At 46.4% G+C, this 10,897-nt stretch overlaps 1 protein-coding gene across 1 annotated transcript; it reads right to left on the reverse strand.

Annotated features, from left to right (window-relative positions):
• Positions 1–2,095: 2,095 nt before the first annotated feature.
• On the reverse strand, positions 2,096–8,160 carry ZFP36L2 (ZFP36 ring finger protein like 2). Its single transcript, XM_045009154.1, has 2 exons — positions 6,831–8,160; positions 2,096–6,139 (listed from the first exon to the last, which is right to left on the reverse strand). The coding sequence occupies exons 1-2, from the start codon at positions 6,879–6,881 to the stop codon at positions 4,793–4,795; spliced, it is 1,398 nt and encodes a 465-aa protein (XP_044865089.1). The 5' UTR covers positions 6,882–8,160; the 3' UTR covers positions 2,096–4,792.
• Positions 8,161–10,897: the final 2,737 nt, after the last annotated feature.

Raw genomic sequence — 10,897 nt, forward strand, 5'->3', positions numbered from 1 at the left:
TCCAACTGAACTGGGAATGTTATCAGAAAGAAGCTGCCTCACTGTTTAAGCTTGAGCTATGGTATGTTAATAAAGGGCAATGGCTCTGGTTGTTGCATGCCACTGGAATACATTATTCTGTATATTGCACAATCCATTCAGACATGCATCTTGAGTCAGTTTTAGTCTTCTCATTAAACAGGTAGCACAGATCCATAACCTAAATCAACGAAGGGGAATCCTTAGTACACATAGCCCTGGGGGTATGCAGATCTCTAAGGGGTATGTTAAATTCATCTAGATATTAGCCTAATTTTACAACAGGCTACATAAAAAGAACATACAATTACTTGTTTGCACTGCTCTATATACACTGAAATAAGTACAATACTTATATTCCAATTGATTAATTTTATTACATGGTAAAAAGGAGAAAGTAAGCAATTGGTCAGTAATAGTGTGCTATGAGACTTGTCTTTTTTATGTCTGATTTTGTAAGCAAGTGGTTTTAAAGTGAAGTGAAACTTTGACTGGTCTTGCTTATAACCTTTTGACTGCACTCCTGTCCCTGTTCTTTTATTAGTTGTCCCCCGAAATTAGTGGGTTTCTGGAGGTCCTGTAGATCCTCCCCTTAGGCTGGGGGGTGGGATCCTTTAGCATTGGGCGGGCTTCTGCCCGCCTGGTTCCCAGAAACCCACTAGATACCCCAGACTCCTGGAAAGTAATCTGGAAAGGTTGAGAGCCTATTTTAAGAGATTACTTTTAAAGTATGGAGAAGAAAAAGTCTGATAGATTTGAGAATCCCATATTGAATACACCAGTTTTATTAAGTTCATTACTGTTTCAAAGACTACTGTTTCAACTAAAGGATAAAAAGCATGCAAGGCTCAGTTCTAAAACTCCATTAAGCACAAGTAATGATAACAGCACACCCATGTCAGATCACCAAGTCCCAGCAACAAATGAATTTCCCAAAGGAGGCCTGTTTCCTATTAATTCAAAAGTACCTGCCAAAACAAAACAAAACCACCAGTGTACTGTCACACAGATTGCATTGGTTTGCCACAATTTACTGTAGGACAACAGGAAATTTCTGAATGGTCTGGGCAGCTTTGTGTTTCATCTAATTCTGAAATAAAAGCTACATAACTTTCGAGTTAGCCTTTAAATTGACTCTTACATTGTTAATAAGCAGTTGTAGAGGATATAAAAGACAGACACTAATGTTCCCATTAAAGGATTGCTGGGGATTTTTAATAAAGAAACAAGAGTGGAACCTAGAGTGTTTTGACATGCACTTCTACAGAGATATAGCAAACTAGTAACTGTTCACCTCAGAGTATCACTTACAGCGAGAAGGATGCAAAGCTGCTGAGGCCCTGCTTTCCCACAAATACCAATAGATAGAGCAATACACTACCCTTTTGCACAAATTTTGTAAACTGTTATGCATGCTTTTTTGGCAGCATTTGCAACACACAAAAATGCTTCAATTAACAGGAGTGCAATTGTGTTTAATGTGGAACAGCTGCTGCAAATTCAGAATTCATATCCCAACCAGGACACTCCAAACTGTACTTCTGTGACTCACAAGCTCCTACTTAATGAATAAAAGACTGTATAGGAGATAAAAATATGGGCTGATAGAATACAGCAGCTCCAGCTAAGAGATTTAGCAATAAGTGTTCTTAGTTTAGGAAGAACAGTTAGAAGAAAATGAAAAGTAAAAGTAAAGTGAAATACACACACACACACACACCTGTAACTATGCAGTTTTAATTTAAAAAAAACAAAACAAGATTGCATTAGCTCAAGTAGACATCAGTAAACTAAGAAAAATTAGAAGCCTACTTCCAATATTTGGTAAAAATTTGCTCAAGGACTCCTGTTCCTTGCAGACAAAGTTTCTTCTGGAAAAAAATAAATAATTTTTAGCAAACAAACCAGAGCATAACCTAGAGAAATAGTTTTGCATCATCCCATCTACAGCTTATTTTGAATGGTTATATATGTTTCATTTTAAAGCTACAAGTCAGTACTAGATTGATTATACAAACATGGCACCAGTATTACATTCTACTTTGTATTTATAAAAAATATTGTGACAGTCCAGAGATGCCATTATGTTAACATTTATTAGGCTGACAAAAGAATCATGATGTAGCACATACTCCAACAGGTTCCATAAAAAAAACTTTAATTTATTAAGTTATATTAATAAAATGCCTTCTACATGTATGTATAATTTACAAGCCTCCGTATATTATATTTACCTACAGCAATGCTAGATAGTCTTTAGCCACTGGGTTTTGGGTGACAGAATTAACTGAAGAGTCAGATTAGCATTAAAACCAGTACACTCTCAGCATTGGAATGAGGCTACAAGTCTATTCCTTTAAATGAGGAAGAGCATTTGGAACAAAAGCTTTAAAAAAAACAAAAAAACATAATTAAAGTTATTACCCAGATTACCATTTCCTACTTGTCCCATACAAACTTTAAAGACTAATTGCATATTAATAACCTCCATAAACAAGTGTGCCTGATATAAAAACAATTTAACAAGCATTTAATAACTGATTTTCCATTTCAGCTGTTAAGGTACAAAAAGCAAAGGTTTGTTCCCCACCGTCCTCCTAAGGAAGCCTGATATAGTATATGATTTGCACTAGGTACTTTGGAACCTTCTGGAACATTGTTTATTAGTTTTGGCAGACTACCAATGATTTCTACAGGAATGGAGCCATTTTGCTGTTCAAACCTGGTTAATCTGTAGCTAGACACATTTCTGATAGGGAAAAGTTAATAAAAAACCACCTTGCAGACATGGCTTTAATAGTTTGATTTTTTTTTCCAAAAATTTTATTGGGAGAACTACAAAACATTTACAGTACAAAGTTTACAGTCTCACACTCAATTTGTAGTGAACTGACTCCCGAAAATATATTACAACTCAAGTTGACTTATCCTTTAGTTACATTCAAAACATACTTCTGTTAAAGTAGTCCAAATAGAGTACATAGTGCTTGATCTGTACCTATGTACAAACAAAACTAAAAGCTACTGCTCATTCATCCACCGTCCAGGAAAGTTTCGGAAAACTCCTGACTTTTCTACACAAGGAAAAAATTACAAGTTTTGGAATTTAATTAAACAAGATATGTTCATGTACTGCATAAAGTTTCAGATCCAAAGGTGGCCTCCTTGCTTATAAAAAAAAGTGGTGAAACTTTTCATGTAGTTAAAACCCATCCCTACATTCAAATTATCTCAAGCATTAAGAAAAATACTTATTTGGTTGAGGAAGATTTAAGGCAAGCATGGACCCTTGAGAAGGCACTGTGAGACATAACACTGGGACCCCCAATTATTGCTACATACTTTGAGACTATCACAGTGTGATTGGTGGAGTTAGGCAACAAAAATACTTTTTGGTTAATTTAAACACATTTGAATTAGGTTTGCCACTTTGAAGTCTGATTGCAAAGTAGTTTTGTTGGGGTTTTTTTTGTTTTGTTTTTTACGTGGACGGGCTACAACCATTTTACATTCTAAAAAACCCACAGAAATTCCTCATACTACTTCCACAGCATAGAGACCGATTTCTATAAAGAAACCATGCAATCTTTTAAATTTACGTAAACAAGGAAAGAAATTAATGAAATAAATATTACATACAATCTCTTAAATTAAGATTTTTACTCATTTACAATAAAATAACCAAGTGAAGTTACAAAAGGCATATATTACTGTGAAAAGAACACACTCCACATTTCGCCGATTAATAATGGCAATCATAATTTAAACATAATAAAAGAATATATATCTATTGCTTTTCATCATACCCGATAAATACAGTATGAACAAATTACCAATGTATACTTTTCACAAGATAATAAATAAGTTAAATAGTTTCATATTGAGTTGTGCAGTGACTCATGCAATCAACTCAAACAGCTAAAAAAATTAAAAAAAAAAAAAAAGAATCAGCAGTTATTCTCCAACAATTACAAACTAGACTCAGTTGAGTGCTTCCAAATAAAGCAACAACAAAAAATTGTTCTAAGCCAAACATCCACTAAGTGGTGGCAATGGAACCAACATTAAACTTTGGAATGGAAGTTTTAGCATTTGTTATAATATATATAGATTATATAAAAAAACCTAGAGGGTTGTTATCAAGGCATATTCTTGGCAGGATGTTGGATTTTTCTTTTAAAAGCTTATAGGTTTAGTACTGGTGTGGGTCTTTATTTGAAATTGGCTTGAAAGACAAACTACTTATTAAATCCTGTCTTTTTTGTATATAAAAATGTGGAGAGGCTTGAAATGCAGAGTTCATGCCCCTCTGGATTGTTGCTTGCTTTCTGGTGGTGTGGGTGTGGGTTTGTCTTGTTCCCCCCCCCCCCCCCAATCTAATGCTTAAAAAAAAAAGCCACACACAGATGGAATGGCTGCTGCTGCTGGTGCATATTATAACTAGTCTCCAAACAAAAAAAAAACAAAAATCCCCTTCTTCCAAGGTCTCTCTATAAAAATAGGTTTGTTCTGTTCATGTCGCCATTTGCCCTTTTGCAAATTTATGTTTTGTTCATCTCTCGATATAAAAAGTTTTTTTTTTCCTCTCCTCGCTTTTTAATTTACTTGCTCAGCAATGAAACCAAACCAAACCCAAGAGGATCATCGAAGGACTGTGCGAGCTTGGCTAGTTCTCAAGGCTGCGGTCTCTGCTCCCGGGGTTTATCCTGCCCCCTTCCGCGGGGTTCACCCCCCTCCTCTCCTCTCCGCTCCCCTCTCTCCGGCCCGGCTCCCCCTAGTCGTCGGAGATGGAGAGGCGGCTGAAGATGGGCAGGCGCCGGCCGGAGTCCAGGCTGGGGGACTCGGAGCCGCTCAGGCTGCCGGAGCTGAGGGAGCCGCTCAGGTAGCTCTCGCGGTCGGAGAGCGAGTCCGGGGGGCTGGGCGGCGCGTCGAAGACCGGGGACTCGGAGAGGCGGCGCAGCGGCTGGAAGCTGAAGGGAGGCGAGGCGGGCGGCGGCGGGCAGCTCCCCCCGGGCGGCGGCGGCTGCTGCTGCTGCTGGCAGCGGTAGAAGGCGGCGGCAGCTACCGCGGCGGCGGCGGCGGCGGGGCTGGCGGCGAAGCTGGGGCTGTGGATGGCGAGCGGCGCGATGAGGCTGCCCAGCTCCTGGCCCGAGAAGGCGAAGGCGTTGTTGGCGCAGGGCGGCGAGAGCAGCTCGTCGCAGTAGGAGGCGGAGGCGGGCGGCGGAGGGGTGCGGGACCCGCCGGGGCTCTCGAGCAGCGCCGCCTCCAGGCGCCCGCCGGGCTGCTGCCCGCAGCCGTGCTGGTGGTGGGCGGAGAAGCCGGAGAAGCTCAGGCTGTGGTGCAGCTTGGGCCGCTCGCCAGCGCCGCGCTGGGGCCCGAACCCGCCGCCGCCCCCCAGCGGCGGGTCCCGGGGGGCGAAGGCGCGCAGGTCACCGGTGCTGCCGGCGGGGTGAGGCGGCGGCGGGTGGGGGTGGTGGTGCGGGGCGGCGGGCGCGGCCGTTCCCCCTCCGGGCGCGGGGCGGCGCTCGTCCGCGTTGTGGATGAAGTGGCAGCGCGGGCCGTAGGGGCAGAAGCCGATGGTGTGGAAGGTGCGGCACAGCTCGGTCTTGTACTTGGGGTGGCGCGTCAGGCTGCGCAGCTCGTGGAAGCCGTGCGCGAACTGGCACTTCTCGCCGTACTTGCAGGCGCCGCTCTCCTCGAAGGGCCGGCACAGCTCCGTCTTGTAGCGCGTGGAGTTGATGGGCGCCCCGCCGCCCCCCTTCCCCGCCTGCTGCTGCAGCTGCTGCATCAGGTGCTGGCTGCGCTCGCCATTCTCGCTGAACGAGCGGTCCCGGAACTTGTTCTCCTTGTTGAGCAGCGCGGTGGGGCTGCTGCTCCCTCCGCCTCCCCCCCCGCCCGTGCCCGTCTCCTTCAGGCTGCCGAACGAGGAAGAGGAGGACGAGGACGACGAGCTGGAGCCCGAGGAGCTGGGGAACTTGGAGCTGTTGGCCAGCGCCTGCAGGTTGCTGGTCGAGTGCCTTCGCAGAAACCCCGGCGCGAAGCTGGAGCTGGGGGAGGTCACGGGGGTCCCCACCGCCTTCTTGTCCAGCATGCTGCTCAGGTTGGTCAGGGCTTTTTCACTCTGGAAACAAGAGGGGGAAAGGAGGAGAAAGAGAGTTTGCAAAGTGACTCGGCCGGGCAGCAGTTCTGCAAGTTGCCAGCGCCCCCTGAGACTGCACGGGGGTAAAACGCCCCCTCGCAGCACATCTGCAGGGCGAGCGTGGACAGCTTAATGTCTCCCCTGCAGCTTGAGAGCTATGCACTAAAACTCACTTCTCAGCAGTGTCTTTAACAAGGTGACACAGCTCCAGCTAAAGCTTCACCTTCACACCATAAGCCTAAGGACTTCCATTGCAAGAGTTCGAAGGTTTGGGGGAAAATCTAGCACTGACTTCAGCACATTTAAAACTAAAAGCGTTAAAGACCTTAAAGCTCCCCACTGCAACACAACTCGAACTCTTGATAAACTTCCAGTCAACAAATCTACTGAGAACCCTGTGTCCAGAGAACTGCAGATCAGTTTGGGAGGGATGAAACACCAACCAGACAAACTGTCACAATTTAAAATGTTAACTTGATCACAGAGCAAGTTGCATGCAAAATGCAGCCCACATGGAAAGCAGCACCCCTCCCCCAACAACAAAAAAGAGTTAATTCCACTTGTTAAATAGTCACACACACTTGCAAAGAAAATACTCAAGTGCTCAGATTTGCTAAGAGCTATTTAAAACGTCCAAAGTGCCTGGCAGACAAAATGCAAACTCTTCCCCTACCTTGCACAAGAAGTCGATGTCGTAGAAGGCAGATAAAAGTGTCGTAGACATTTCGAGATCCTGTAGTGATCGGAAATACAGGAAGGACCGAAAGATCCCGCTTTCCTCGGAGGCTTTGGAAAAGCCACGACTAGATAGGAAAGGGCTGATTACTTGAGATCCGAAATGGTCCAATCACTTTCCCAGCAGGGGTGGGTTAGTGGGTGCCCGGCGAAGGCGATGGCTACTGCTGCAGCGAGCTGACTGCTGGAACTCTGCAAGCCTGTGCTCGGCACATATATAAACGCCGGACAGTGCAAGGGGCGGGACCCAGCCGGGCCCGCCGGGGTCTCCCAGCAACACCGCCCAGTCGTTCTCACCCAGCCCTGCCCCCTCCTCAGCCGCTCCGCTGCTTCTCATTGGGCGCCGCCAATTTCTTTCAGGGGCCTGGAGTGCAGGGAGGTGCTGAACGGCAGAGAAAGCGCGGCGGGCGGGGTAGCCGTCGGCTGTACGGCTAACGTCATGCTCACTCGGGGTTGCAGTGAGCCATTGGCTACACGATTGTACTATACAGTCTTGTGACTCTGCTAGGCATGGGGTTATAGCGTGGAAAGTGTATAGAAAAAGGCTTGCTCTACAAGGCACTGTGGGTAGCAGGCAGTCCACTATACACAGGGTGCACTGTGCATACACTCGTATTAGTAAACACTGTGCAGTATATACAAAGCTGCTACAGATTAGTGTAGAGAAAACATACAAGGCTTGCTACAGATTGCACCGTATACATGTGTATAGAAAGCATGGTCCTATACATGGAGATTTGCTATGGAAATGCAGAAGGCACTTACCGAAAGCACAGTGTATATAGGTTTGTTACAAATACAAACTGCACAGAAAGCACTCAAAAGTAAGACTTGTTACATAACCGACTACCTAGAAACTACGCTAACATTTAGGAGTTATTGACGCAAAAACACTCTGCAGACGAATATAGGAGGCTCTGCTCAGTTGGTATTAAACTCCCGATTTTCTTTTAAAACGCCTCTGGAAAATCAGTGTCCCTTTTATTGCAAAAGACATACACGCTACCATCTCCCTGACTAGGACTTTTCAACCAGCACATGTCGGAAAGGGCTTTCCTCTCAGTTTAATATTCCTGGCGAGTAGGCAGGGAAGCTTAATAAAAAAGGAAGATGCATCCGAGTACCTCGGAGTGAAACGGGACACCTCTTCCTCCCTCCCCACCGAACATCAACTTTTGCCACGTAATTGGTCTGAAACAAACTTTGGGTCCTTGCTTGCTGCGCCCGCGTAACTAGCGGACGGTCGCTAGGGTGTGTGACTTTGCAACACAAAGCGCGGATGGCTAAAGGGATCGGGTTTTGGGGGCGGAGGGGGGAGGGGAGGGAAGAAAGAAAGAATCATTTCCCCTCTCGGCGGGCGGCTCCTGCACAGCAAAGGGCCTCCCCGTCCCGCGCCGCCTGCACCATGCGCCCGCCTCCCGGAGCTTTCCAATAAGGCCTAGTAGATCACAGAGACTTGGCAGCCGCTCAAGGTCTTGTGATACGATTAGCAAAGCCAATTTCTTCTCCTTTGACTCGGAGCCCCAACGCCCGTCCCTGGGCAGCAGCAGCGGGGCGGGAACGGGGACACAGGCGCTCGCAGCCTGGGCCGCTCGCTCGGTGCCCTTCCCCTGGCGGAGTGCGCGCGGGGGAGGGGCGGGGGGGGCGCCGCCCGGGGAAGTGCCGCCGAGCTGTGGCTGCAGGGCGGCCCCAGGCCGGAGCGCTCCTAGCTTGTGCAGCAGGGAGGAAGGAAGCCCGTGCTAGGGGTGAGTGGCAAGGGACGTAACCGTGCTGTGCGCCACACCTCGGCCGGGGGAGGGGGGCAGGCGCACGGCCCGCCTGGGTTCCTGGCCTACGCGAGATATACGCGCTCCTCCAGACAAACAAGCCGTGAGCTTGGCCTACGAGAGTCCGCGCGGCCGGGAGGGGAAGAGTTAACCCTGGCGGGGCCCCTTGCTTTGCACCCCCCCACCCCCCCCCCCCCCCCCCCCCGTCACAGCTCTTTCTGTGCAACTGCCCGGCCAAGTTATCCCTTCCCCTGCAGCTCTGGGTCTCAGCAGCTCCTCCCTCCTGAAGCGCCCTTGTCTGGACGGTAGCTGGGATGGGGGACGAAGTGGTGGTTACAAGGAGTGAACGGCCAAAAAGGGACCCCCCCCCCCCCCCCCGAGAAGCAGCGGATGTTTTTAACCACACTGTACACTGCAGGTAACCCCGCTTGTCCCCTCCCCCCCCCCGCAACATTCATAAATCTGGCCTGACTCCGACATCCAGGCTTGTATAAACACGTTCAACAGCACGACTCTGCATTCCCAATACTTGCGGTTGCTAACAGTTGGAACATATGCAAGGGGAAAATGGACGCGCGTGTAAAAGTTTCCCTGCATGTTATGGGTTACAAAAGCAGTGAAGACGTTTGATCCTCTTTCGGTTCTTTCTGAGCTGGGTTGTCAAGCCCTGAAAATCCGAGGGTGCAAGTCTGCCCACGTCAGCAGGAAACCTGCACTTTGCAAAGAAATTTACCAAAAGGAAAAGCAACTTCAGTGGCGTTTTATTGGAACATTTTGCGCCGGGTCTTCACACCTGTTTTTCGCAAAACGGCTCACGCCTCCATTTGGCTTCCTCCTCAGTGTGACTGTGTCCAGCCCCGCAGAGAAATGCACTTTTGGGAGCGGCTGCAGTTTAGCAACGTCTCAGCGCAGCAGCACAGTCCCTCCTCCTGCAAAAGGCAGCACAGGGTGCGATATTTCACCCCATTGCTCAATCTGTTAAAAGGTCACAGTTGCTAACAGTGTGTTAATAAATTATAAAGAACGAGAAACTCTAGCGTGGGCCATTTACGTTTAAAAATAAGATACCCGAGAAGAAATTGGACCCGAGGGAGAAAAAAGCACCAAATCACATTCCTTTCTGTACCACAGTCCTTCATGGGACAAATCTCTAACACACCAAATGCACCTTTTAAACTAATCTACTTGGCAGCGCTTTCTAACTCGCGGCTGAGAAGCTGCGTTGCTAAATTGGAGGTGGACGTGACATGTTGACATTTAGTCCCGCAGTGGTTTTATGGTAATATGTCACCCTCTAGTGTCTCAACCCTGCGAAGGCATCCCAGTTAGAGGAGGCAACAATATTCTATGCCTTGCTAGCTGGAGCTCCTTCTCCCTTCCTGGGCTGCTGCTGCTGGCTGGAGTGCTTCTTCCCAGGACTGCTGCTGCTGCAACTGATGTTCACCGCTATCCAAACAAAACTTAAGTTTTCCTTTAATATTTTTCTGCAGTTCTGTGAAAACATTACAGTTGTGAGTGACTTACCACATAATGAGAAATGGGGAAAATTTTAAACTGCGATTAACATTATGTATTTCCAATAATGTGTATTTTCTCCTTCCATTTGGTTTCATGCTAATGTGGTTAGTTCAAACGTCCCTCTCCTCCCCCTATTCAAAAACTAAACCGTGTAATAAGATTTGAAAACACCATCTTGGTGGCAGATCCTGCCCCTTAGTTACCAGTCTAAATACATAGTTTATGAAGATAATCATGCAAAGAGCAGTGTATAATCAGCCTTTGAACAACAAATACTTTGATACATTGACTTAGATCAAATACATCACAGATAAGTACTCTCTACTAGACTTTGCTAATCCTGTACTGCAGCTGCTGTTTAAGGTTTAAAGGTTTCTGATTTAGTAGTTATACAGTAACCCAAATCACCAACAATATGTGGTGAAATGTATGCAAGATGATGTAAAATTATTTGCTCTCTATAAACTAAGAGATATTACTTAAAGTTACACGTTTAAAAACATTGATAAGGAAGATAAAGATTTAAAGTAATTTTGTTCACTGATTAACCATGTTCTTGAGGCTTACAAAGTTACTTATGTTCTGTTATAAATCTTGTGGCTATACTACTGTGCTGTTAAAAGTTGTCTTACTCATTTTGATACCATTCAAACTACCAAGCTCCACACAAGAAGAGCAGCAGTGAAGGATTTTTGAAATTCAGAGGGATTAATTTCTATTT

The sequence above is a fragment of the Mauremys mutica genome, chromosome 3 (assembly GCF_020497125.1).
Source record: "Mauremys mutica isolate MM-2020 ecotype Southern chromosome 3, ASM2049712v1, whole genome shotgun sequence".
NCBI classification, from domain to species: Eukaryota; Metazoa; Chordata; order Testudines; family Geoemydidae; genus Mauremys; species Mauremys mutica.